At 57.2% G+C, this 25,524-nt stretch overlaps 1 protein-coding gene across 5 annotated transcripts; it reads right to left on the bottom strand.

Moving 5' to 3' along the window:
* Positions 1 to 9,683: 9,683 nt before the first annotated feature.
* RASGRP2 (RAS guanyl releasing protein 2) lies at positions 9,684 to 24,604 on the bottom strand. 5 transcript variants are annotated; one of them, XM_088832409.1, is made up of 18 exons: positions 23,484 to 23,910; positions 22,558 to 22,707; positions 22,244 to 22,385; positions 21,506 to 21,608; positions 20,916 to 20,978; positions 20,457 to 20,588; positions 19,551 to 19,701; positions 19,198 to 19,371; positions 18,922 to 19,038; positions 17,188 to 17,469; positions 16,176 to 16,253; positions 15,854 to 15,976; positions 15,409 to 15,524; positions 12,008 to 12,149; positions 11,705 to 11,741; positions 11,019 to 11,195; positions 10,057 to 10,121; positions 9,686 to 9,891 (listed from the first exon to the last, which is right to left on the bottom strand). In XM_088832409.1, exons 1-17 carry the CDS (start codon positions 23,589 to 23,591, stop codon positions 10,063 to 10,065), a joined length of 2,154 nt encoding a protein of 717 aa, XP_088688535.1. In that variant the 5' UTR covers positions 23,592 to 23,910; the 3' UTR covers positions 9,686 to 9,891; positions 10,057 to 10,062. The 5 variants fall into 5 exon arrangements, with proteins under 5 accessions (XP_055271598.1, XP_088688535.1, XP_055271594.1 ...); XM_055415619.2 differs by lacking the exons at positions 22,558 to 22,707; positions 23,484 to 23,910 and adding an exon at positions 24,428 to 24,604; XM_055415618.2 differs by lacking the exon at positions 22,558 to 22,707.
* Between the last annotated feature and the right edge of the window lie 920 nt (positions 24,605 to 25,524).

The raw sequence follows: 25,524 nt of genomic DNA, 5'->3' as shown, positions 1-25,524 counted from the left end.
CACAGCATTGTCTTATATATCGTCCCATGCTTGGAGGTAGTTTGTTTACCCCAGGCTTACAAACAGGGACCCTGAACTTCAAATGATGGATTCATTTCCCCAAGCTCAAGGGCAGGTGAGGGGTCAGCTGGCTCCAACACCTGTGGCCTTTCTTCTACCCTGCACCGGCCACAGGTCACAGGGCGGTGTCAGGCTCAGAGAGCTCACCCTTCTCTGACCTGACCTTCGCTGAGGCCCTGCCCTCTTCAGACAACCCAGACTCTGAGTCTGCCCCAGGGGGGCCAAAAGACACAGACCGCAGAGCTCATAGAGTTCATCCTTCAAGTCCCAGAGAGGAGCAACCACAGCCCTAGGGCCATGGAGAAGAGCAAGACTAAAATCAAGGTCGCTGGACTTCCATTCTAGATGCTGGGAAGTACCCACTATTCCACTCCTGGGCCTTCCAATCTGACCACACCACCAGCACAAACTGAACGAACGGATGTGAATTTCAGGATTAGATTGTCTGTACCCACTCCGGCAGAGCCCCTGTCTAGAGGTCTTCTCCCGGCATCCACTCAGCCCCTTTTGTGATGTCTATACCACACATACACACACACACCTCCAGCCATGGGAATGCCAGCCTCTCTCTGGCTCTCCTCTCCTCAAGCCAGCTCTCTCGCACGCCAGCTGGGAGTGTGACAGCAGGGGCCTCCCCCAGGCATCAGGGAGGAAGAGCTGGGTTTACACACATTCTGGTGGCCCCAGAAGGCAGCCTGTGGACAGGTGGGAGAGTGTGTGTTATGGGGAGGGAATTTTTGGCTCAAGCTAAAGAGAAACTTGCCGGCAATCTAGAGCAGTCAACGGTGGAGTAGGCTGCCTCTGGTTGGGGGGAGGGGTGAGTTCCCCGTCTGTGGAGGTGTGTGAGCTGAGGAAGGATGACTGGGGCTCAGGGACGTTCAGCAGGGGAGGGGGCATCAGACAGCTCGAGCTCTGAGGGCCCTTTCAGTGGCAGAAGGTGTTTTTTGAAGGGTCCTCTCTCCTCCCTACAACCTCAGGCAGGATCAGTAAGCAAAGAATAAGTCCCACCCCGTCTTCCTGCTCCCTTCTTCCAGCTCTGATGACCTAGAAGTGACAAGGGAAGACCTCCGGCAAGTCCATGTTCAGATACATCTCAGCCGGGGGGGCAAAAGCAAAACCGAGAAAGTGCAGGGGTTGGAGGCGCCGACTCAGGAGCCTGGTTCACGCCAGCTCCACTCCTTTCTAGCTGTGTGACCTCGAACAAGTTGCTTAGCTTCTCTGGGCCTCAGTTGCCTTATGTGTAAAATAGAGATATTAGTAGTGTTTTCAAAAGTGAATTGATATATGCAAAGCACTTGAAACAGTGCCTAGTAGGGACTAACGTGGAGAAGTGTGTGTTGTGTTAATAATCACTTTAAAAACTCCTCATCTCAACATTTTACACTGTGCAAAACTCCATGTGTTCCTTGTTTCCTTTGATTCTCACCATAGCAGGATGAGAGAAGTCAGCAAGGCAGACCTTATAACTGCCTCCCTTTTGCAAATGGGGAAACTGACATCCAGAGAAGAGAAGGGGCCTCTGAGTGGCCATCTCTATGGGACAGGATTCTGCGGGCGAAGAGAGGGTGGAGACCCTGAGAGCAGTTGAGTCACCCCTACCCCCACCTCCCAGCTCCCATCCCCACTGGCTCAAGGCTGCAGTCCACCTGTGGGTAGTGGGTGCTAGGGCGCTGACCGAAGGCAGACTCCACAAGGTCACACAGCCTGTCAGGGCAGAGCTGGGACTAGGATTTTGCCCCCTGGACCCTCCCCCACACTGCCGGGCACTTCTTCCTACCTAGGAAGGTGGGAAAGAGATGAATGGGTCTGGAGACTAGCAGAGGTCCCAGAGCAGCACAGCTGGGAGTGGGTGGCTGTGTGCAAGGGTCCCCCTGAGCAGATGTTCATGCACATGGAGAGAAGCCTAAAAGGGTCTGGGCACCAGAGTGGCAGCTCACGATGTGCATGACGAGGCAGTTGCCGGGTGTGTGGGGCTGAGGAGATGGGTGGGCTGGGGACTGAGGTGCAAATGAATGACTCGACGCACTGGCGGCTGGAGCGAGGGTGTTTGAGGTAGGTGGTGAAAGGCGTGAGCTCACCCCCATGCCCACCCCGTGCTGTGCACAGCCGAGGGATGATGCCCCAGGTGGGTATATCCCAGCAATTCAGAGGGGACAGATGGCTTCCAGGGGTGGCCTTGAGACTAAGCAGGAGGTGCCTGGGAACATTCCTAACAGTACCCATGACAGGTGTACATGCGCACGTGGAAGGTTGTGATGAACGTGGAAATAGCTGTCATTTACTGGGGGCAGGACAAACACATCAGACAAAGTTCACAGAGTGCTTAACACAGAGCCAGGCTCATGGCAGGGACAGTGTACCTACTCCAAAACCTTGGAGATACCATGGGTTCAATTCCAGACTGCCACAATAAAGTGAATATTGCAATAAAGGAAGTCACACGAAGTTTTTGTTTCCCAGTCACACTGTACGGTAGCCTATGATCCTACAGTCCCATGTGTGACAGCATCGTGTCTAAAAAAGCAATGTACATACCTTCATTTTAAAATACTTTATTGCTAAAATACGCTAACCATCATCTGGCAATGAAGGGTTGCCACAAACCACTTTGCAAAAAACATAATTATCTGTGAAGCACAATAAAACAAAGAATGCCTGTGAATACAGTCATTGTTATTATTATTGTCATCATGATCATCCGGCCTACTCCTCGAAAGAACCCCATGAGGGAGGTGGGGACCCCCCATTTTACAGATAAGGAAATTGAGGCTCATGGAGGGGCAGAGCTGAGTCCAGGCGGCCTCTTTCTGACCCCACCCCACCGTGGCGGAAGCAGAGAGGGCTCTGGAAGGATCGAGGATGGGCAAGGTGCTATGCACGTGCCAGACTGTTTGCTGAATGAGTCTCTGAGGGCTGCAGCCCTGCAGGCGTGGACAGGCCCAGGCCCGGGGCTGCCCGGCAGATGGAGCGGCAGGGTAGGTGGAGCAGGCTCACACTGTCAGGTGTGGTGTCCCCATGGGGGCTGAGAATGAACGGATAGTTTGGCACCAGGCAGGGGTAAGGCCCCCACACGTGAGGATTAGTGCTGGGGGCGGGGGCCTAGAAATGGGAAGGTTCTGAGGAAGACAGTTGTGGCTGAGCACCAGGTCAGACCTAAAGGGGCTGTGTTCACGCGCATGAAAGCCTGGGGCAAAGTGCTTAGGATCCAGAAGAGAATGTGGTGCTTAATGATGGGTGGGGGGCACTCTGTGAGGAGAGGGTGTGTTTCAGGGAGTGAAGGTCTGTTGGAAGAGTACAGGTGTGCCTGGGATGGCTGTACGAATCTGAGGTGGTGCCTGGTTGGACGGAAGGGGGACTGTGTGCATCGGAGGGTGAGAGCTGACAGCATGGCACTGAGGCTCTGGGGGCACGTGGGGGCTCCGAGGGTGTCACAGCAGAGCAGGGCACCCGGGGGAGGTCTCTGAGGCAGGCAGCGAGATGGCTGTCTCTCTGGGCGGGGAGTGTAGGAGGTGTGCTGCTAGGAGGTGTATTGTGTACGCAGGTGTGTGTGCCTGTGTAGGTGTGTGTCTGGGTAGGTGTCACTGAGCATACGTATCTGTGTCAAGTTGTCTGTGTCACTGGCAAGGGCAGGCAGGAGAGGGTAGCTGGATAGAGACTGGAGGCCTGGAGGGGAAAGAGATCCCCTCCGGCCCCTCTAGAACCCAGCCCCCTCCTCTCAGGAACCCAGAGTGCGGACTCAGCCCAGGTTGAGAAGCCAGCAGAGGCCTGGGCTCCTGGAGAGAAATCCCCAGCCACGCTGTGACAGCCTGCCTGGCCTCTGCCTGCCGGTCAGTCCTGCCCACCCCTGTGGATCTGAGGCCACGATGGATCTGAGAACACCTCCTCTAGCAGGAATGAAGGAACCTCCCCAACCAGACCCTTCTCCCCTGGCCCCTAGAAAGATCCAGCCCAGCCTCGGATTCCAGCATTCCTGGATGCAGGCAGGAAGAGTTAGGGACCTGAGCGGGCAAAGCCCCACAAAACAGACGGCCTTACGGTGAACAGATCAGCCGACCTCCCTCCTCGCTTTCCTCCTCTCTCCTTCTCTACTTCTCTGGCAGATGATAGAGAATGCAAGGCCCAGGAGTCTACCCTGCCCCAAAAGGAATACCTCGACACTGGCAACGTGGACAACAGGGAGGGGCAGAAATGAATGACCCCACCCCCCAGCACAGAAAACGCCAGAAGTGTTTGGCAGCCTCGAGACAGTCAAGAGGACTGGAGACCTGAGACCCAACCCTAAGATGGATTTCATCACTCCCGGTCTGGACAGCTTCCCCCTTCACCTCCAGGCACCAAGAAAGAGTCCCCTCCCAGCCCTTGCTGGTTCAACGAGGCACTGAATTCCTGCACCCAGGACTCAGGTGGGGCTGGAGAGTAGAGAAGACAACAGCCCCCCAAAGCCAGTTTTGCCTCCAAGGGCCCATCAAGGCTTCGAGGGCTCACACCCCAGCCCAAAGAACCCAGGGCAGAGAGATGGCTCCTTGACTGGGGAGGAGGCTGGGACGTGAGGAATGGTCCCCTCCTCTTTGGGGGTGGGGAGCAAGCCCAGGGCCCTGCAGCTTCCTCTCCCTGCAGCACTCTCTGCCCATAACCCTGTCACCGCCCCCAGCGCGTTCCCACCCCAGCACAGCCCCCTCCTACTGATTTCCCAGTCTCCCTCTCTCATCATCCCCAACCTTCCCCCGCAAGCTTCCGCTCCTATCCCTCAGGCCCCCCATCTTTCCCGGCTCTCCACCAGCACATTCCCATCTCTGCCTGGAGCACCTTGGCCCCTTCCCCTCTAGTCCCTCCCAATAACCTCCTCTCCCCTTGGCTCCCATCCCCCAGGAAAGCCTGGTCCTCCGTGGTGCCCCCCAGTATGGAGCTCTTGGCCTGGCCCTGTGCTCCCTGCCTTCCCACTTCTCTCCTTTCCCCTCTCCAGCCGCCTCTCCCCACCCCCCCTCCCCCCAAGCCCAGTTCCTCGCTGATCTCTCCCCTGCAGACCCTTCAGAGCACAACAGCTCCCCATTCCCTCTGGACGAGCACTGCTTCCAGCCCTTGGGGCTAGCATAGGCTGGGGACCCCCGCTTCAGAGCCTCCCTCAGAAGCCCTCCGGATACACCTCCTTCGCGCCCCATTCGTTCTTCAGTGACCATCCCTCCCACTCCGCTCCATTCACCCCAGCTAGGGGCCAGTGCCCCTTCCACAGGGAGCCTCCTATCCCCAACCCCCCCAGCCGGTTAGCCGCCTCGCTGTCACCCAGCCAGCCCTCTCAGCGCGGCAGCGCCCCCGCCCCCCAATCCATCCTTCTTGCCTCCCCCGCCCCTCCAATCGTTCCCCTCCCCCGATCGGCTCCCGCCCCCCGCCCGTCTCCGCCGCAGCACCCCCCCTACCCCGTACCTGGTTCTGGGGGCGCCAGGAGGAGGGTGGGGATCAGAACCCCGGGGCCGCCCCGTCTCCGGCGGCTGGCAGAACCAGGGCCAGCAGCGTCGGCCGCCTCGCGCCTCTCTCGCTCCCCGCCACGTCCCCGCCCGCCTGCCGGTCCACCCGCCCCGCCGCGGTGCCGCTCAGAGGAGGATGCTCCGCGAGTCAGGGCGGCTGCTCCCGCCGCCGCATCCCTGCAACACCGACTGACGGCAGCATCAGCACCAGTGCCCGCCCCCCGGGCGCGCGCATTGGATCACGCCGCGCTAACGGACGAGCGGCGCAGCCAATGCGAAGGCGCAGAGGCCGCCGGTGCCCGCCGCTGCTCCACGGGCCCACCTCCTTCCCCGGCGAGGGACCCAGGCGTTCCAGTCTCAGGGCATCCGAGTTCTTTCCCGCTTCTCGAGGTCTTTAACCCTGGCGCCGGGGCCCTGAAACCGAGCAGACATCCGAAACCAGCCCCAATGACTTTTCCGGAAACCCAGTCACCCCAGCCTCTTGTCCTGGGGTCCCGCACGCGCAGCCGGCCGGACCGCGTGGCAGCGCCCGGGGCTGGGGCGAGTCGAAGGGGAAGCCGTGGGCAGAGGCTTCGGGCACCGAGGGAGCAGGGCCTGCTCGGGGCCCGGGCCGCAGCGCCCTCTGCTGGCTACGCCTAGTGTCGGGCCCGGGTTACCCGGAGCCTAGGGAAGCGGGACCCCGCCCGCGCCTATGCCTTTCCCAGCCCTTGCCTGGCTTCTGCCTCTTACGGCCCAAGGGCCCCCTGGCTGCCCCTAGAAGTGAGGAGGGAAGGTTTTTCCTGGGAAAGGGACAGAAGCGTGGTGGGGGAGGGAAAGGCAGAGATGGGGGCGGGGTAGATCTAGGGGCTTGGGGTTTCACAGCCCTGCCTCATGGGAATCCCAGAGTTTGAAGCCTGGTTCCCAGTCCTGCCTGGAGCTCTGGACTAGCAGCAGGTTGAGGGGCAGGGCCGTGGATGCACACTGCCTGAAATACTGAAGGGAAGCTGGCAGCAGCTCCCTTCAACCAGAACTCTGAAACCAGAAGTTTCAGAGTGAATGTGGTGCTGGAGTGAAGGTTTTCCCTGTGAGGGAGTCAGCATCACTGCATGGGTATAAATGTGGAAGAAAGGGGACCCCTCATTCACTCATCCAGCCCAAGGTGGACCCTGGCACCCAGCATGTGTATCACAAAGTCAGACACTGGGTTTCTGAATAAGGCAGAGTGTGTGTGTGTGTGTGTGTGTGTGAATGACCATTCTGCCAGCTCACTCCATGACCCTGGTTTCTGTTGCAGGGTCTGTGATCTGCACAGCCAGTGGTAGGTGGCACTTTCTTAGCCAGAGGCTACACGCAAGAACACTCACATTCGACCACTAATGCAAGCATGGGCACTCGGAGGCACACTCACGGCCATGCACACCTATCCATGTGTGTATGGGCATTCCCAAAGGGACACACAGGGACACCTACAGAAATGCCCTCCCATGGTACAACACCCACAGGAAACACATGCTTGCTCAAGAACATACACAAACTTGTGCACACAGGGGCCTGGAGCAAGTGCATGCCTAGGGGAACAGGTGTACGCAGAGGACCTTCCAGCGAGGTCATCCAGGCCCCTGAGGCACTTTGCAGAGTGGTCAATTACTGAGTAGATGTATGGGGACCCACATCCCCCCCAAGAGAGCTCTCTCCCCAGCCTGTGAGGGAATGAGAGGGGGGACCCAGGCCATAGGACCCTAGGGCTTGGAAAGAGAGATCCCTGAGCCAGGTTCCAGACTTGGGGGGGTCCTCCTCTGATCTTGGACAGACCCTCAGGATGGCCTCCACCAAGCCCACTAGCTGAGCCAGAGAATGGGAACTGCTGAGTCAGGGCCAGTGGATGTGAAATTGCCTGACCCCGGAACCCCCTGCCCTGCCCTTTCCCTCATTGCCCCTTTCCCTGCAGCCTACACACACACACACACACATACATACACACACACCCCACATATAACATACACAGACTCCAGGGCATAGATGGGCAAACAGGTGCAGTGACTCACAAAGACTATCTCTCAAACCCTTATGGATGGGTGTGTGAAGGGGTGGGGGGAGATGTAAGAGTGAGTGCTTGTCTCTGGTCACACACACCCTCCTCAGCTCCCTGGGCCACCCTTCCCCACCAAGGGCAGGAAAGGTCACCTGGCAGCTGCTGTACCTCCCTGCCCCTCCCCCAGGTACAATGATGTCTCCCCCTACCCAGGTCCAAGGTTCAGACTGTTGGATGTAGTTGGGGCCCACCGCATCCAGACACCTCCCCCCAGTAGGCACCCACCCAGTGTGGCCCTTCTCCCACGCACAGTCCAGTGAGGACACATGGTGGAGGGGAATGCAGCAAACACAGCGTGCGTGCCTGTGCACACACATGCACACACACACACAATGGGAAGCTTGTCTGCCAAATTCACACAGACAACCATGAAAAGGCAGTCACATGTCACACTCTCCCGGCCGGAGCCGACCTAGGCACCCATATGCATACACACACGCAGGGCAGAGGACGGCTGGGGTTGGGGGGCAGCAGGGAGGGGCGCCAACCAGGCTGCAGGATGGAGGCAGCACGGGAGGCTGCGCAGGGAGCGAGCTGCTCTTCACAGCACAATCGCCGTCTGTTGTTATAGCAACTCAGCCCCCAAATCGTGAAACGGATATTACAGCCTCGAGAGGGGGAAGGGCAGGAGGGGGCTGAGGACGGAAGGAGGGACAGTGCGGGGTTGGGGGGGGAGTACCCAACAGGTGGCCGAGCTGCAGCTGAGAAGTAACAGGGTGGGAGGAGGAGGTACCCCAGGTGAGGAACAGGCCAGGGGTGTGGGGTCTCAAAGGCAAAGATGGGCTTGGGATCAAGGAACTTTGAGGGAGGGGGCTGAGGCCATTGGCAGGTCCTCAGATATTGCCTGTGGTAGCTAGGTGCCCCACCCCCAGGACACCCTGCAGTTGCTGTAGGACAAGCCTCAGCTTGGGGAGGGGGCCGGGGGAGGTAGCCCTCACTCTCAGATGGCTGTCTAGAGTCTCCTGTCCCAAGGGGCAGCCTGACCCAGCTTCAGGACCTTTGGAAGACCCCCCAGGCCCGCCTTCTCACCCAGATCAGCCTTCAAAGTGGCCTTAGCCTTCCTCAGGCAGCGGTGACCCCCCCCCAAACCTCCATCATGCTGCAGACTCGGGAGGGAAGAGCTGGGTTAGGAGAGGCGGCCAGAGGCTGAGAGCAGGATCAATATGCATTTCCTCTGGAAGTCATTGTCCTTCCGGCTGGCAGCACCAGGCCAGGAGGGTGCAAGCCCAAGGAGTGCAGTCCCACCTGCCCCCTTCCCTCACAGCCAGCACTCAGGGCGGCCCTGCCCCTCTCATGATTCTCTGTAGTGAGCTCCCCATTGCTGGAAGTATTCAAGCAATGCCACCTGTCAAGCAAGGGACTTTCAGCTTCAGATTGAAGGCTATGGCTCTACATGACCACCAGGCTCAGCAATTCTACTTTCAAGTCTTAGCCCCCCAAGATTCTGGACTCCTCGAGATTCTAGACCCTCCCCAAATTCCCTGTTCTGAGGTTTCCTGGTTCTAAGGCTCTATCCCCCAGAATTCTAGTCCCCCCAAGATTCCAACACATGAGATTCCAGATCTCCCAAGATTCTCTGACTACAGGGTTTTAGACTCCATAGTTCTAGTCCCTGTGATTTACAGACCCCTACATGAGAGTTGGACTGTGAAGAAAGCTGAGCGCCGAAGAATTGATGCTTTTGAACTGTGGTGCTGGAGAAGACTCTTGAGAGTCCCCTGGACTGCAAGGAGATCCAACCAGTCCATTCTAAAGGAGATCAATCCTGGGTGTTCATTGGATGGACTGATGTTAAAGCTGAAACTCCAATACTTTGGCCACCTCATGCGACGAATTGACTCACTGGAAAAGACTCTGATGCTGGGAAGGATTGGGGGCGGGAGGAGAAGGGGACGACAGAGAATGAGATGGCTGGATGGCATCACCGACTCGAGGGACATGAGTTTGAGTGAACTCTGGGAGTTGGTGATGGACAGGGAGGCCTCGGTGCTGTGATTCATGGGGTCGCAAAGAGTCAGACACGACTGAGCGACTGAACTGAACTGAACCCCCCACGAGGATTCTAGGCACTGATGGTCCAGGTTAATTACACGGGCCTTTTTATTCCATCTGGAAAATACAAATATTCACAAGAATCTGTACAATCTTAGGGACACCAGTTCTGGCCCTGCCCTCAGCCACATGCCACCCTCATGCCCCTCCCCCCCAGCCCCAGCCTGCTGCCTCAGCACTCCAGGCTCCCTGCTCTGGTCCAAGTCTTTTCTCCAAGGCAGGCATGAGTGCTTGATCCAGTCACAGCTGGGAAAAGAAAAGCAGAGGTTGTAAGGAAGAGCCTCCTCACCCCCCAAAAATGTTGGAGTCTGCCTAGCCCGGGTCACTGGGACAGAGCACCCACCGCCTCTTCCCCCGCACATTGCCCCAGCCCTGAGTGGGGGTGCTCTGGGCAGGCTACAGGGGGCTTACCATCAGTTACAAGTGGATGTCAAACACGCCATCCTCCAGCGTCTGGACCTCTTCCTCTCGGATCTCTGCGGGGAGGGGGGTTGCAGGACCAACTCCTAGGCCCTGGGCCCTGAGCGGCCCTTCCCCGCTCATCGAAGGCACCCTGCCCCATCCCAGAAGCAGAACCGTCCACCGGAAATCAAGTCATTGAATGACTAGACAACCCCAACTCCTGAGGCTCTTTCTCTAAGTTCTCAGTTTGCCACAGCTTTTTCGCAGCCACAGATTTATCGGTGCAGTTTGCTTAAACATCAATTTTGTGTGTTTCTCATATTTTAGACCCCAGCACTTCTGGAAGGCTTGAAGCAAATGGTTTTATCTTTCGTATTTTTGAGAACTGTTTTGGAGTTAATGCCCTGTGCCTGCCTCTATTTTTGAAGACTCATGCCAATTTGAACGGTTATGGTCAACTACCTTACACCCCAGTTTAACATGGTTTGTTCAGAGTGTTCTCAGCAAAATAATCATTTGAGGAACTGTCATTCAGAAGACTGACCTATAACCACCAATGACTCCAAGAGAACTGCTGGGAGATTTGGGGGCAATGGACTTTTCTCAGAATAGCCTCCAAAACAGCCAAAAAGGGAAATACAGGCAAATGGTTTAAAAAATTCCTTCTCCAAGCCCATTGTCAATCCCCCTAACAAAATAAGAGTGCAAATGGAATCTTGAAGTCTCTTTCGCTTTTACTCTGTTTTTATTTATGAGTCTGTGTCCTCATCAGCCTCAAAGTATTGAGGGCCCCCTGGCGACCTGCTGGCACCCTTATCTGTCCAGCCCTCCTCTATCATCTCCCCCAAATAAGACAATTACAAACTCTGGAATGGTTTCCATCCTGGAAAAGTTTCCATACTTTGCCACCATGGGCCTGCCTCCCTCTCTCCCTCCCTCCACAGGCCAGTACAGAAAGGGACCCCTCTTACCTGGAGGCCGGGAGCCCCGTCTGCCAGGGCGGGGCAGGGAGAAGCTGAAGGCGCGATGGTGGGTATGTGTGGGTGAGGGAGAGGATGCAGACCCCTCCAGACTCATACTTTGGGCCCGGCGCCGGCACTCAACTGACAGGCGATCCTTGCACTGCTTGTGGCAGTTCACACCACAGGCTGGGGAGGCAGATGAGCAGCCCAGCCAGATTCACTGGTCAGACCCCTCCTCATCCCATTCTGCAGGCCTGCAACTTCTCCCCGGGTCCCTTTGCTCCTAAGCAGCTGCCCCACCAAAACAAGAGCTTCCTTTCCAAACGCTTTCTTCATCCTACTTGCCAGTCTTTGCCCTCTCCAAAGCTCCCAATTTCTGGGCAGCTGCCTCACCAAAATAAAAACCCTGGGGCTTTTTTGTTTTTTGGCCATGCTGCAAGGCACGTGAGATCTTACTTCCCTGATCAGGGATGGAACCTGCGCCCCCTGCAGTGGAAGCAGGCCTTAACTCCTGGACCACCAGGGAAGTCCCAATCAAAACCAAGTTAAAGGCTATCCCCTCACATCAATCAGCAAACCTCTCTGGTCCTAAGGTACTTTACTCCTTGACAATTGCCCCACCAAAATAAGACTCTCCATCCAAATAGTAACTCTTTCCCCCAAAACAGCCCAGCAGCCCTGCAACTCCATCTCACCTCGGCATTTGAGACCCTGCTTGTAGATGCCCAGGATCTGAAATAGAGGAGGGGGACGTGGTAGGGGGAGCAGTTTAGAGGGCATGACTCTTCTTCCTTTCTATGTACAGGGACTGGAATTGACTCTTTCTGGAGCCTTAGGCCCCTCAGGGTTTGGTTCAGACCAGCTAGAGGAGAGGCAGGTGGAATTAAGGCTCGCCTGGACTGAGAAGGCTCCGGCAGGGGGACGAGGCCAGAAGGGAGGGCGGGGCGGGGATGGAACCAGGCCGGTGCTGTTGCGGTGTGGCTTGGGCGGGGGCTCACCAGGGCCTTGCAGTGGCGGCAGGCGACTGGGCGCAAGGAGTTGCTCTCGTGGAAGTTGTGTACGAAGCCCATGCGGCCGCCCAGCATAGAGCTGGAGCGCAGAAAGTAGGAGACCATCTCCTCCTTGCTGATGCAGCCGTCCCTGTCCGGGGGAAGTCGGGGGAGGGCCTCAGCTGTGGGGGGTGGCGGGGTTGGGGGGGGAGCCTCCCTGGGACCACCCACCACCAGCTTAACCCAGCCTACTGGGAAAAGTCCTACCAAATTAAAGGTCATCACCGGACTCCAGATTTTTGACCTTCCGTGTGGGAAAGAGAAACAGCACCAGACTTGGAGTCCGGCAGATGTAGCAGCAGCTTCTAACTAGTTGTGTGGTCTTGGGCTAGTCACTTGCCCTAGGTTTCCTCTGGAAAAATGGAGGTCATAATTCCTGCCTACCCACTTCACAGAGCTGGTGTGTAAACTGAAATTGCTCTGCACTTTCCCATGGGCTTATCAGCTTCTGTTTCCCAAAGTGAGCTCTATGGAACACCGGTTGAGATTCCTGAGAGTCAGGAGCTCTCTGATGAGTTTGGGGACCAGGTAAGATTGGAAAAAGCTGCACCTGTCTCACTCCTGTGGAATCCTGCCAGACAGGTAATCTGGGGCTTCCCACAGAGCCCTCTTTTCATCTATTCAGGTATTTTAGGGAAAGAGTGAGCACTGTGCTCTGAAGATAGAACTCAGTTTTAATTTGGGCTCTATTTCTCTGTGTGACTTCTTCCCTGTGCCTCGACTTCCGCTTCAATAAATGGGGACAATGATAGTTCCTGCAGGGGTTTGGGTAAGAGTTGAATGAGATAGGCACACGAAGCATTGACAACAGTGTCTGCAAAGGCTAATAGGTGCCGGCCCACAGAGCTATTTCCGTCAGAGGTGGCCTTTATCAGAAACTCCTGCCTATTAGTATTTGGGTGGTCCAGGTGGTCCTTCAAATCAATGGCACATTGGGACAACTGTCATCTCAAAACTATAAACTTAGGCTCCTATCTCATACTGTGCATGAAAACTAAATTCCCACTAAGTTAAAGACATTAATGTAAAAAAATAAAATTCTCAACGTATCTGAACAGGTCTAAGAGAAGAATTTTGTCATCTGGAGGGGATAATAGCCCTTCTACACATAACACAAGTCCGAGAAGCCATAAAGGAAAAGACTGACATATTGAGCACACATTTTTAAAAAAATTTTATATGGAAAAGGACAACATAAATGACAGACTGCAAAAAAATATTTTGCAAACATATTCAACACCAAGGGTTAATATCTATTAACAGAGAAATCAATGAGAAAGACTCACAAACCCAGTGGAATAATGGACAAAGAACATGAACAGGCAATTAACAGAAGAAATAGAAGTGGCCAATAAACATAGGAAGATATCCTACCCCCACTAATATTAAAGAAATGCAAATATAACCAAGACACCATTTGCCAATTATACTGGCAAAATTATAAAGCTTATTATAGCATCCACTGTTGGCAAGGAAGTTGAGAAATGGGCTCTTGTTCACTGCCGATGGGGGTGCAAGCTGGCACAACCTTGCCTGAGGTCACTTTGGCAGTCTCTCTCCTAATTTAGAATGTGCATATCTTTTGATCCAATTAGCCCACTTCTAGGAATTTCTCCTACAGAAATAGTGGCCCGAGTGCATCAGCACAACGTTCACAGCAGCATAGCGGATATTAATAGCGAAAAACTGGGAACAGGCTACATGTCCATCAGCAGGAAAATGGGGAGGCAGATGATGGCCCTGCCACCCAGTGTAATACTCTGCAGCTGTTCTAAAGAATGAGGTAGTTCTGCCTGAATCGGCCTGGAAAGATATCCATGATGAGGGTTTAAGTGGAAAACAAAAGTAAAAAAGAAAAAACACAAAGCGTGCGATTCTGTCAAGACAGTGATTTAAAACCAAAAACAAACAAACAAAAAAACCCTGAGAACCCTACTGCCACAAAAACCTAGATGCTGGTTTAACTATATCAAAAGTTGTTTTAAATGCACAGGTGAGTTTGCAAGAAATGGAAACTCCCAAGTTCCAGAAACAGAGATCTTCAAATTGAGGCAGTGAGTTGGGACCTGATGGTACAGCTGCCCCAGGAGCCAGGTGCTGGGTTTTAATACCTGCCTGGTATCCGCAGGAGGTGGGGAGTTAAGGCTGAGATGCCTGCATGAAGCTGGGGCCTTGAATATCTCCAAGGGCCGTGCTGTGCTTAGTTGCTCAGTCATGTCTGACTCTGTGACCCCATGGACTGTAGCCCACCAGGCTCCTCTATCCATGGGGCTTCTCCAGGCAAGAATACTAGAGTAGGTTGCCATGCCCTCCTCCAGGTCTCCTGCATTGCAGGCAGATTCTGAGTCACCAGGGAAGCCCCTGCAAGGGCTGCACCCACCCTAATAAAGTGTGGCCTGGAAAAAAATCCACCCCACCCAGGGAGGTGATAGGGAATTGTTTTCAACTGAGAAAACTGTCTCCAGCTATTGTTCTCAACTCTGGGAGGAGAAACAAAGTAACTATAATGCATGCTTCTGGTAGAACTAGATTTATACCATAATCCCTTTTGCCTGTGAAACATGCACAAACAAACAAATTCTCTTATCAATTTGCACCATGCATGGAAAAGATTGGAAAGATACAGGCATTGCCATACCAGTAATGTTGCTAACATAGTTACTACTGACAATCTCTTAAGTGGGAAAGGAGGAAGGGAATTTTCGCTCCTTACACTATACACTTCATTCACTATAAATCTATTTTACTACCTGGATTTTTTTTAACCATGGATTTTTTATAATACAAAAAAAGGCACGGCTTTTTGAAATCTGGGTAACGTTAAAAAGTCAACTTGGGATGGACTATAAATTTTGATTGGAATTTTGTCTGCTCAGCAAAACAGGGGTGCGAACACAGTTTCAGGGGGACACGTATGCAGAGAACCAGCTTTTGTCCAAATTGTCGGCATGTGAATTGCTGATAAGCAGGTGGGTGCTGCGAGTTACAGGCCTTTCCTATCTATTCATTAAGACATGCTACCCAGGAGTTCAGCTTGCCCACACTTTTTCTCGGCTGTGAGCCCCACAAATAAAGTGGCATTTATGTAGCAAGAGTCCCCAGGAGGCCACAGTTTTTGCAAGATTCAGGTGGAGATGCCCCCCACCCTCCGGCTCATAGGTCTGAATAAGCGAGGTAACCCTGAGCCTCCGCAGCTGGCAGCCTCCCAGAAAAAAAGAGCCCCTCCCCACATGGGTGGCTTCCCCTGACAAGATCATCTGGTTCAATGGCCTCATCCTACTCAGGAGGAAGCTAAAACCCAAGGGGAAATGAACCTGCCTTCCCTCTGCCCCTGCCCCCAGGCCTCTCACTGGTTCTGGTCGAGGTCCCCAAAGGCGCTGAGATAAGGAAAATTGCCACGGATGATCTGGAACTCCTCCTGTGAGATGTGGCCATCCCCATCGACGTCAAAGTTCCGGAACACAGACTGAAGTACACAGAGGGACATGGAGGGGGCGGGGAGGGTAAAAGGGGCCTTGGCCCCAGCCTGCCCACACTCCCAGTCCGAGTTAGGAAGCCTGGGCATCTAAGAGGTGGGCAGCTGTCTCTCTCCCCACCACCTCCCTCTCCATACCTCCATCCCAAGCCCACCCATCAGCTACACCCCGGGCCTTCTGTCGACGGAGCATTGGCCCCTGAGCCTGGCACTGGTGGTGGCTCCCAGGGCAGTGCCCTGGTCAAACTAGCCTTGACTGACCACTGCGGACCTGTCCCCCTGTCCCACAGGCTCCAGAGCTGATGGTGCTGGAGTCTCACCTCCACCATCTTCTCAATATGCTCCACCATGATCGCCTGATCCAGCTTGGGTTTGGCAGCCGAGGTCCACTCCTCCAGCACCGGGGGCCGGGGAGGCGGCGTGCAGGTGGTGGGGCTGGTTGGCTGTGGAAATGGTCAAGGCTGAGCAAGGGCCAGAGGTGAGGGAGCCCAGGGTCCAGTGGAGGAGAGAAGGGGCAAGCTCTGATCACAAGGAAGCCTGCCCAACAAGCAGGATGGGTGAGGTAGCCTCCAAGCCTGGGAGGGTGGAGGTGAGGGTGGAGGAGGATGGGCTAAGTGGGTATGCAGTGGCTCCCACCCTCACCGAGGACTTGGAGCGCGGTTCCCGCTGCAGGGACAGCTGATAGAGCTCATCCTCCGTCTGATATTGATCCAAAGACACCTGGGGAAAAAAAAAGACTAATTCAAAGACACCTGGGACACACCAGTCTGATCACACCCACTGGCCTGTGCCACTCTCAGGAGCCCAACGCCCAGAACCCAGACCCCCAGGTCTACCTGAGGGTCACAGCCCAGCACTGAGCCTGGCCCAGAAGCTAGACTGAGGATCAAGGCCAGCTTAGAACACACCCCAGCAACCACACGCCAGCCCAGAACCCAAAGCTTGGCCCCAGACCTTGAAGACAACGCGCTGCTAAGATCTCAGCCAGGAATTCAGGTCACAACCCAGCTGAGAGCTCTGAAATCCCCCCTCCCAACACAGCACCCAACCCAGCAACCAGATTCCAGCTCAGATTTCAAACTCCCCAGTCCAGCCCAGAGTCTATAAACAGGTTAGGACTTCACACCAAACCATCAAACCTGAGCTCCGGCCCAGTGATTAGAACCCAGTCCAGATGTGGACTAGAACCCAACTCCTACCCCAGAGCTCAAGTCCAAGACCAAGCCTAGAACTTTAGAGCTCAGGGCCTTGTTTAAGAGCCACCCCTGGGGAATTCCCTGGTGGTCCAGTGGTTAAGACTCCACATTTTCTCTGGTGAGAGTGCAGGTTCAATCCCTGCGCAGGGAACTAAGATCCCGCAAGATGTGTGGGGCAGCCAAAAAGTAAAAACAAAATAAAATAAAAGCCACCCCTCTACCCAGAACCCAGAGTTTAACCCCAAACGTTGAATGTAATCTACTGCTAGGAACTCAACCCAGGGCTCAGGCCCAGCCTCAAGCCCTCAAGCCAGCCTCAGGGGTCCACAACCCCATCCAGAGCTTGGAATCCCCCTCCAAGGTTACCCCAACCTGGGGGCCCAGGCTGGGTCTCGGCGCCGCGACCAGAAGAGAGAACCCAAGGCCAAGCCCGAGGGACCAGGGGACCAGCCCCTCACCGTCAGCAGGCTCAGCAGGTCAGGGTTGGCTTGCACTGGGGGCCGGAGGCTGGTCACCATGGCCAGCTCCTCCAGGATACTGAAGAGCTGCTTCATCTTGGCCCCATTGAGTCGGGTTCGGGCGGGGTCCAGCCAATCTGGCAGCGCCAGCTGCAGGGCCACCAGGTCCTTGAGGTGAACACCCAGGATGGGGAAGCGGAAACCCACGCAGGCCGCCAGCCGGCGCCGGTAGTTGCCATAGTTGCCAGTGGCCGTCACTAGTTCTGTCAGACCTTCCCAGAGCTGGGGGGCAAAGGGCAGAGAGCCATATACACACACACACATCACATACACATGGCATATCACAGGCTCAACTCTCCTTTCCCTGCCCAGCCCTGGAAACGTGGGAGAGCCTGAGCAGTCAGTCAGGGATGGGTGAGAGGTCAAAAGCCTCCCTCCTGTCCCCTAAGCCTGACTCCCTTAGCCCCTGGCAATCAGAATTCATAGATCATGAATCCAAAGGGGCACCCACTACCAAATAACACACCTCTCCAGCAGTCCTGGGCACAGATTATCAACATTTAATAGAGGAAACTGAGGCTCACGGAGGCAGAGCAGCGCAAGACAAAAATCTCCAAGAATGTATTTAGCGGTGTCATTCCTAACAGCCCAAACTGGAAAGACGGCAAATGTTCAACAGTAGAGGAGATACACAAATCGAGTGGACAAAAATATTATACGGCAATGGAAAGGAATGAACAATTGCTACGCAAAGTAGAATGTAAGGATGAAAGAGGAAGAAATAAAATAACATGCACAACACAACTTCATTTATAAGAAGCTCAGAAACAGGCAACAAAACACCCACATGGTTTTGAGATGCATACACAGGTGGTAAAGCCATCAAGAAAAGGAAAGTTGGGAATTCCCCGGTGGTCCAGTGGTTATGACTTTGCCCTTCCACTGCTGGGAACATGAGTTGGGGAACTAAGATCCCACAGGCTGTGCTGTGTTGCCAGATAAGTAAATATTTTTTAAAAGAAAAGGAGGTCATCATTCTTAGGAAGGTCATGATGTTGGTTACCTCTGATGAGGAGGGAGTTATGCTCTAAGGGCTGGGAGCTTCAGGGGCTGGCAATGTACTACTTCTTGACCTGTCTTCTTTCTAGTTTTTTAAACTGTGAAGGCTTCCCTGATAGCTTAGTTGGTAAAGAAAATGCCTACAATGCAGGAGACCCTGGTTCAGGAAGATCCCCTGGAGAAGGGATAGGCTACCCACTTCAGTATTCTTGGTCTTCCCTTGTGGCTCAGCTTTGATCCCTGGGTCGGGAAGATCCACTAGAGAGGGATCTGTACATGTGTTTTATAGACTTGTCTATACGTATGGCACCAGATATGTTTTTTTTACAATAAAATAGGAACTTCCCAAGTGGTCCAGTGATTAAGACTCTGGGCTTGCACTTCAGGGGGCACAGGATCAATCCTTGGTCAGGGATGTAAGATCCCACATGTTGCACAGCATGGCCAGTAAAATAAAATAAGCAGAAGAGAAAAGCATGAGCTTTGAAGTTTGGCACATCCGTGAGCCTCCTCTCTGCCACCTTTCATTGTGCAGCCTGGGAAAGGGTTGAACCCCCAGCCTCAGTTTCCTCATTTATCAGATGAAGAGGGAGTGACCAGTCCCCAGCTGGGCTGGGAGTTCTCACGAGGCCAGCCCTGGGAAGGCTGTTCCCCTGACCCCCGGGTCTCAGGCACCTTGATGGTCTCCGGGCTCACGTGGCTGTGGGTCTCCTTGAGGCGGGAGATGGAGCTGTGGCTCAGGCCCCCGACCACTGCCATCAGCGTGTTGAAATTCTGCAGCTGCAGGAGTTCCTGGGGGATAAATGGGGAGAGAGGAGGCAGTGAGTCAATGAGTGGGCCCAGAATTTGGCCCAGCTTTTCTGGAGAAGATCTAGCGGTGGGTTAGGGGAAAGGAGGGACTCAGCCCCACGGGGGTGACTGGGGGAGTTGGGGTGGGGGAGGGGCGGGCACCTCTGCCACATGGACGAATTGTGTGATGACCACCGCCCGCTGCGGGGCTGTGGGCTTGCTGAGAATCATCAGCTGCACCCACTGCGAGACACTGTTGAAGAGGGAGATGAATCGCTCCAGGACGGGGTTGTCCACTGTGCAGCCGTGGGTCACGAAACTGTGATAGTCCTGGAACTGGGGGCGCAGGGCCTTCAGCACCCAGTGCCCCCCACCCCGCTCACTGATGGCTGCTCCTCCCCCTCCGGCTGCTCTTTGGTAGTTACCCTGTAGCCCTAGATCCCACCCTGCGACCCCATCCCTCCTGGCACCCCCTCCCCAGACCACACCCGACTCCTGACTGAAAGTCCCCGCACCAGGATCTTGCAGAAGGAGCGATATTCCAAGTAGGTCAGATGTGCCGCCAGTTCCAAGGGCTCCAGGTGGTCAAACAGCAGGGACATCTTGCGCTTCTTCTGTTCCACAGGGTTCCGCTGGGTCACCTGCCGCTTCCACTTGTAGGTCGGGCTGGGGGGCGGGACAGGGGCAGTGAGTCCTTTGCCGGAGATGCCCCACCCCTTGTTGGTCCACACTCATGCCACTCAAGTTCACTGCGAGACACTGGACAGGACACTGATACCCCCCATCCTAGCAAAAAACTCCTGCCATTTCCCCACAGTGTCATGCCCTCCACACAGATTTATGGAAGACCTAACTCTGTGCCAGGCGCTGGGGGTTAAAGATGAACAAGACACATTTCCTGCTCGTGAGGAGCTCACAGTCTACTGGGGGAGACAGACACAGAGACAAACATAACGCAGCGTGGCGCGAGTGTGGAGGTCTTCGCGCCAGGGGTCTGCCCAGAGTGTCACCGAAGAACAGAGGCGGCAACGACAAATTCAGTCCTGGAAGAGCCCACAGACACTCCACACTTGTCTTGATAACATGGAGGAGGTGGCCAGGGGACGTGAACAAAGTGCCACAGTGTGAATGGATGCAGGGGCTGTGGAAGGGTGAGGGGACCCTGGCGGCTGCAGGAGGAGGCGCCTGGTTGGGATGGGGGGCTGTGGAAGATGCAGCGGGAATGCCAAGCTGGCCGGAAACTATGAAAGGCCTTAATCCCCAGCCGAGGCATTCTGAAGGAAACAGGGAGCCACAGGAAGCTTTCCAGCAAGAGTAACACGACCCTCATACCACTGCATTCAATGAACGTTTATTAAGTGCAAATGGTGTGGGACGCTGAGGGCCCCTCCCAGCCCTGCGAGCACCCCCACCCCACGCACACGTTCTCAATGTCAATGAGGCTGCTGTGCCGGCGATTCCCTTCTTGGTCTAGCAGAGCCTTCAGCTCCTTGATCTGCTCAGCAAGCTCAGGATTCAAGTCAAACTCTGCTGGGAATGCTGAGATCCAGTACCTGGTGGAGGTTCATAGTCACCCAGGGGCAGCCCTTCCCCCACCTCCCCTAGGATGGTCGTTCCCCCAAAGAGGGGGAGAGGGCCTCAAACTGTGATCCCCCTCACCCAGCTCTTTCCTTCCCCACCCCCATTGGGCAGATCAGAAAACGGGGACCAGGCAGAGCCAGGAAGGGGCAAGCCTGTGGCAGCACACCCACCATGGACAGAGCCCGGTTCAAACCCACATGACCAGCTCCCAGAACAAGCTATTTCTACTCCTTCAGGCCAGTCAGAAGCCTAAGGGAAGGGAGCAGAGGAGGGGCCAGAGCCCCAGGAGGAAGACTCACCTGACCAGATGGCATGTTTTCACCTGCAGCGAGCTGGAGTTGTCCTTCCGGGATTGTTGGTAGGTGAAGGAGAGTTAAGGAAAACAAGGACGGAGGCTTACTCTAGAAAAGGAGGCAGGGGATGGGACCCGAGCTCCACGAGAAGGCGGAGGGCAGGGCCTGGTTCTAGAAGAAATCTGGGAGATGGTGTCTGGTGTGGGGCAGGGCCCAAGCCCTGGAAAGGGGCCGAAGGCAGAGGTGAGCTGTGAGCTTTGGGAGGGCACCTGGGTAGAATGGGGGTCAGGCTGGGAGCAGGACCTGGTTCTGGAAGAGAAGCAAGAGGCGGGACCTGGGCTAGGAGTAGGGACCGATCCTAGGCTGTGGGGAAGAGACAGCAAGGCCGAGGTTAGGGAGAGGGAGCGGGGCCTTAGTTCTAAGGGCAGGGGAGGGGCGGGGCTTTGGGCCCAGCAGAAGCCTCGGCCCATCCTGAATCCTATGATGTGGGGGAGGCCCACGTCTAGCAGCGAGGCCCATCCTCTGCCCGGGCTGGGCAGCGGGGCTCGCTTACGGACTCGGACTGCAGGGCCCTTGGCGAAGTCGGCGAAGGATATATGTGGAGCAGTTTGGCCGCCAGCTGAGAGGAAGGGATGTACCAGGGGTGCATCATAAGGAACATGCGCACCAGCTGCGGGTCCCGCACCTTCCCGGAGTCATCTAACTCCGAGGGGCCAAAGAGAAGCGGGTTGACACTTCGTCTCGAGGCTGTGGTCGCTACAGGTCCCTACCCTGCAGCCTGCTGGATGTGGTTCCCGGCCGCCTCCTGATTTCCCAGGGCTCCAAAACCAGGAGGCGGATTACAAAGAAAAAGTGGGGTGGAAGGGGGATAAAGGCAGGATCCGAGGAACCGGAGGACAGGAGCAGTCTGAGTCGGGCCTGAGTCCGGAGGGGAACCAGCCGGGGCGGAAGGAGCCTGGGTTCCCCGGGGTCAAGAATTCAGAGGTCATTTCCTGAGTGCTGAGGGAAGGGGCACCCCTTTACCACCCCACCACATCATCCGGAAACAGCTCCCAGGCCGAGATAGCGAGTTCCTCCGGATCCCCCGGGGAGACAGATAATTCTCCTTAAGGGTTAGAGTCCGGGGACCCCCCATCCCTCCCTTCAAAGCCGGCAGGCTAGGGAAGGGAAACATTTTCTCTTTCTGCATCTTGTGGACCTCTCCACCATGCGATGAAGGGGAGATTTTCGCTAAAGAGGATTCAGGATGCAGGCTGGGTGGGTCCAGGGCCGAGATCTGCCCAGGAAGGCAGGGGTCCCGGCTCAGGCTGGGTGTGTCCTCCCGTGCCACTCACCAAAGGCTTCGATGCAACCACGGAGCAGCTCCTCCACCGTGCAGCCCTTGTCCAGGTCCAGGGTGCCCGCCATGGCCGCCGGCGCGGGTAGGCTCGGCCGAGCTGCGCTCCGGGAGCCTCCCACGGGGCTCAGAACGGACCCCTGTCCGGAGAGAGAGGCAGAGCGGGAGTCGGCGGAGGCGCGGGCCGGCGGAGCGGCCCCAAGGGTAGAAACGGGGCGGGGCTGGCACGCCCCCTGCTGGGCAGGGGCGGAGTCGTTCCCCCGCGGCCACGCCCCGGGGTTAAACGGTCTGGCCTGGGATGGTGCAACCCACCAGTTGGGAAATGAACTGTGGCCAAGAAGCTTCCGGTCGGCCCACCCTGGGAGCCGCGGGAGGGCCGAGGGACTCCCCAGGGATGGTCGGTGTCCCAGTCGCCCTCTCCGTAGGCCCTCTCTTCTCCTCACGTCCTTTCCCCAGAGGCACCTGCAGCACCCCGCAGCTCAGTTCTGCGCCCCCTCCCGCTTCCCTCCCTTCACAGCCTCCCTTCCCCCGCAGGGTTATTTTGGGAACCCAGAGCCTGAGGGGACCTCAGAGGAATTTCTCCCTTGGATGAGAAGGGGGAGGAACCCAGGCGTCCTGCCCGCGTCGCCCCCTCCCGGGCTCCCGGGAAGAGGAGGCGGGGCTGCGGCAGCCCCCAGGGGCCTGCCCTCGGGGAGGCGGGCTGGGGTGGAGAGGAACATTCCTGGGAGCGGGGGGTGGGGGTGGGGGGAGAGGGGCGGAGGGGGGAGCCCCTGCGGCCCGGAGGCGTCAGCGGGAAGCCTGGGCCTGGGAACCGCGCGCTCCCGAGCCACCTCCTCCTTGAAGGCCCCAAGGGTCCCGGCTCTGCCGTTACGCGGGCCCTCTTCATCCCCAGCCTCTGACGCAGGCCCCCCGTACTGCACAGTCGAACTGGGAGCACACACAGGCCGTCCACACTCGGGCAGAGTGGGGTGCCCAGAAGGGGGCGCTAGCGCCGTGGAGGGTGGAGTGCCCCTGTTGGACTCCACCAGCAACTCCAGTCACTGGCGGGGATTTACGCACTCAGGCAGAGACACACTCACTCCACACCCCAGGCCAGGGACCCACATTGGGGTGCAAGAATGCCCGAGGCTCCCAAACAGCCGGGCCTCAGGCAATTACCTCCCATCCTCTCTCTCACTCACCCAATGGCACCCCACACCCCCGCACACCTGAACGAAGGAACCCGCGGGCACACATACCCAGTCCTCTATCCCAGAAAGCAAACCCGTTGAAGGGGTTGGCTTCCGGCCGTGCTGCTCACTAGACCAGACCAGCCTGGAGTTCCGAGGCCACGGCAGCGCTGACATTCGCACACGTGTGCGCACACGCAAGACAGTGCACCTACACGCATGTACACTCTCCCACACATGCACACGCCTGGTGGGTGCGCACACACGCCCACTCCAACCCCCGCCCCCTTCATGTGCGATCTAGGGCCGGCCCTGCGGCCCCAACGACCTGACAGTCCTCGCCCCAGGCCACTAGAAAAGCCTTGCCCCACACAAGGTCCCCCGCCCATACAATACTCCCCCGGGCAAGGGGTGGGGAGCCGGGGAGAGGGTGCTTCTCTATGGAGTTCTCTGGTAGACTTTTCCTAGGAGCCACCCAGAGGCATCCCGCCCGGCTCGGCCGCTTCCTCCCTATGTGACCTTGAGAGTTACTCGGCCTCTCGGAGCCTCGGTTTTCTCATCTGTCAAATGGGGGGTTCGCCGAGGACGGTCCCGCTGAGACGGGGCTAGGAAGACCCGGGTGCGCCGCGGACGCCGCCCCCTCCCGCGGTTGTCCAGGGGTCTTTAGATCTCTCGGTAGGTCCCTCCCACCCCCGACCCGGGCTACAGACTCCCCACCGACCAACCCACCCACCGCCCCCAGCCCGTCTGCGCCGCCCTCGGGGGCCCCTAGGGGCCGGGCCTCCTCTGCCCCGCGCCCCGCCCGCGCTCGCTCACTCACACTTGGGACCCCGCGGCAAGGAGCCCGCACCCGGCCCGGCAGGCGCCACCTCCTTGCGCTCCCGCCCGCCGACCTCGCTGCGGCTGCGGCTCCCGCCCGCTCTCCGCGCCGCGGCCCCACTCCCCGCCGCCCCGCCCCCGCGCCGCGGCCGCCCCCTCCCCTCTCCTCCCCGCCCCTGCGCCGGGCTCCGCACCGCCGGCTGCGCCTCCCCCATCGGGGGCTCCCTCTCGCCCCGCACGCGGCGGCCCCTGCGGCAGCTTAACCCCTCCCCTGCCGCGCCGCCCGGGAGGCCAGGGCCGCGGGCGGGGGGGTGCTGCGCCACGAGCCGCGCGAAGGGTGGGAGAGCGGAGGTCAGGCCGCGCGGGACGCGGAGGGGAAAACTAAACCAAGGGTCCTCTCTCCCCACCCCAGACACCCCCTGCCCCCCTCCCTGCCTGGAGTTGGGCAGAGGAAGCCGGGAGGGGCAGGAAGCGGACTGCGGTGGGGAAGGGGCGCCCCGCCCAGCCCCCGGCCCGGGTTCCTGTTTTCGAGACAAACCGTTCCCACGGGGCTCACCCGGCCTGGGGCCGGGCGTCTTCCTGCGGGCAGCGGGGAACCTGGCAGAGATGGGGGCGTGGGCGCAGCGGGTCGTTGCGATAGCTTGGGGGAGGGGCTAGGACACGGTGGGAGCATTTGAGAGAGAGGGGTTTTGTAGTGAAGAATGAAAACGCGGCGATCGGGAGAGGGGGCCTCGGGGTCTGGGGATGTTGGGGGGAGTTCCAGTTCACACAGGAGGGACTGGGGCTCTGGAAGCCTGGCTCCCCCTGGGGCCAGATGAAAAGGGGCGGCTGCAAGCGACGGTGGGTTCTTGCAGCTAGAAGACTGGAGCCTGGAGGCTTGGCTCCAGAGAAGCATATGGGAGGGGTAGCCGCAGGCGGTTGGGGTCCCCACAAGCCGGGCCGAGGGGAGCCGGTAACCATTTCCGGCCGTTCAGGTTCAAACACACTCGCTGTGAAACCACGGGCCCCAAACAAATCTCTCAGACTTGCCCCTCCCTGCTACCAGGCTGGGGAGACGAGACCTCCCGCACAACTCAATCTTGGTAATATGGGACCTAGAAACAGGCCCTTTCGGGTCCTTAGTTTTCCCAGGTGAGGAGGGGCAACGTCGGCGCAGCCTAGACAGCCCCCACCCGAACACTCCCCTTACTTTGGACCTAGCGTAGCCACCTGCTTAGAGACCCTTAAACGCCGCAGTGGGGCGGGGCTAAGGGCGGAGTCAAGAAGGCGCCAACCACCCGGGGACTCCTCC

The sequence above is a fragment of the Moschus berezovskii genome, chromosome 25 (genome assembly GCF_049115385.1).
Source record: "Moschus berezovskii isolate FMDL1 chromosome 25, NW_MosBer_1.0, whole genome shotgun sequence".
In the NCBI taxonomy this organism is placed as follows: Eukaryota; Metazoa; Chordata; class Mammalia; order Artiodactyla; family Moschidae; genus Moschus; species Moschus berezovskii.
This window is presented reverse-complemented; position numbering and strand designations above follow the sequence as displayed.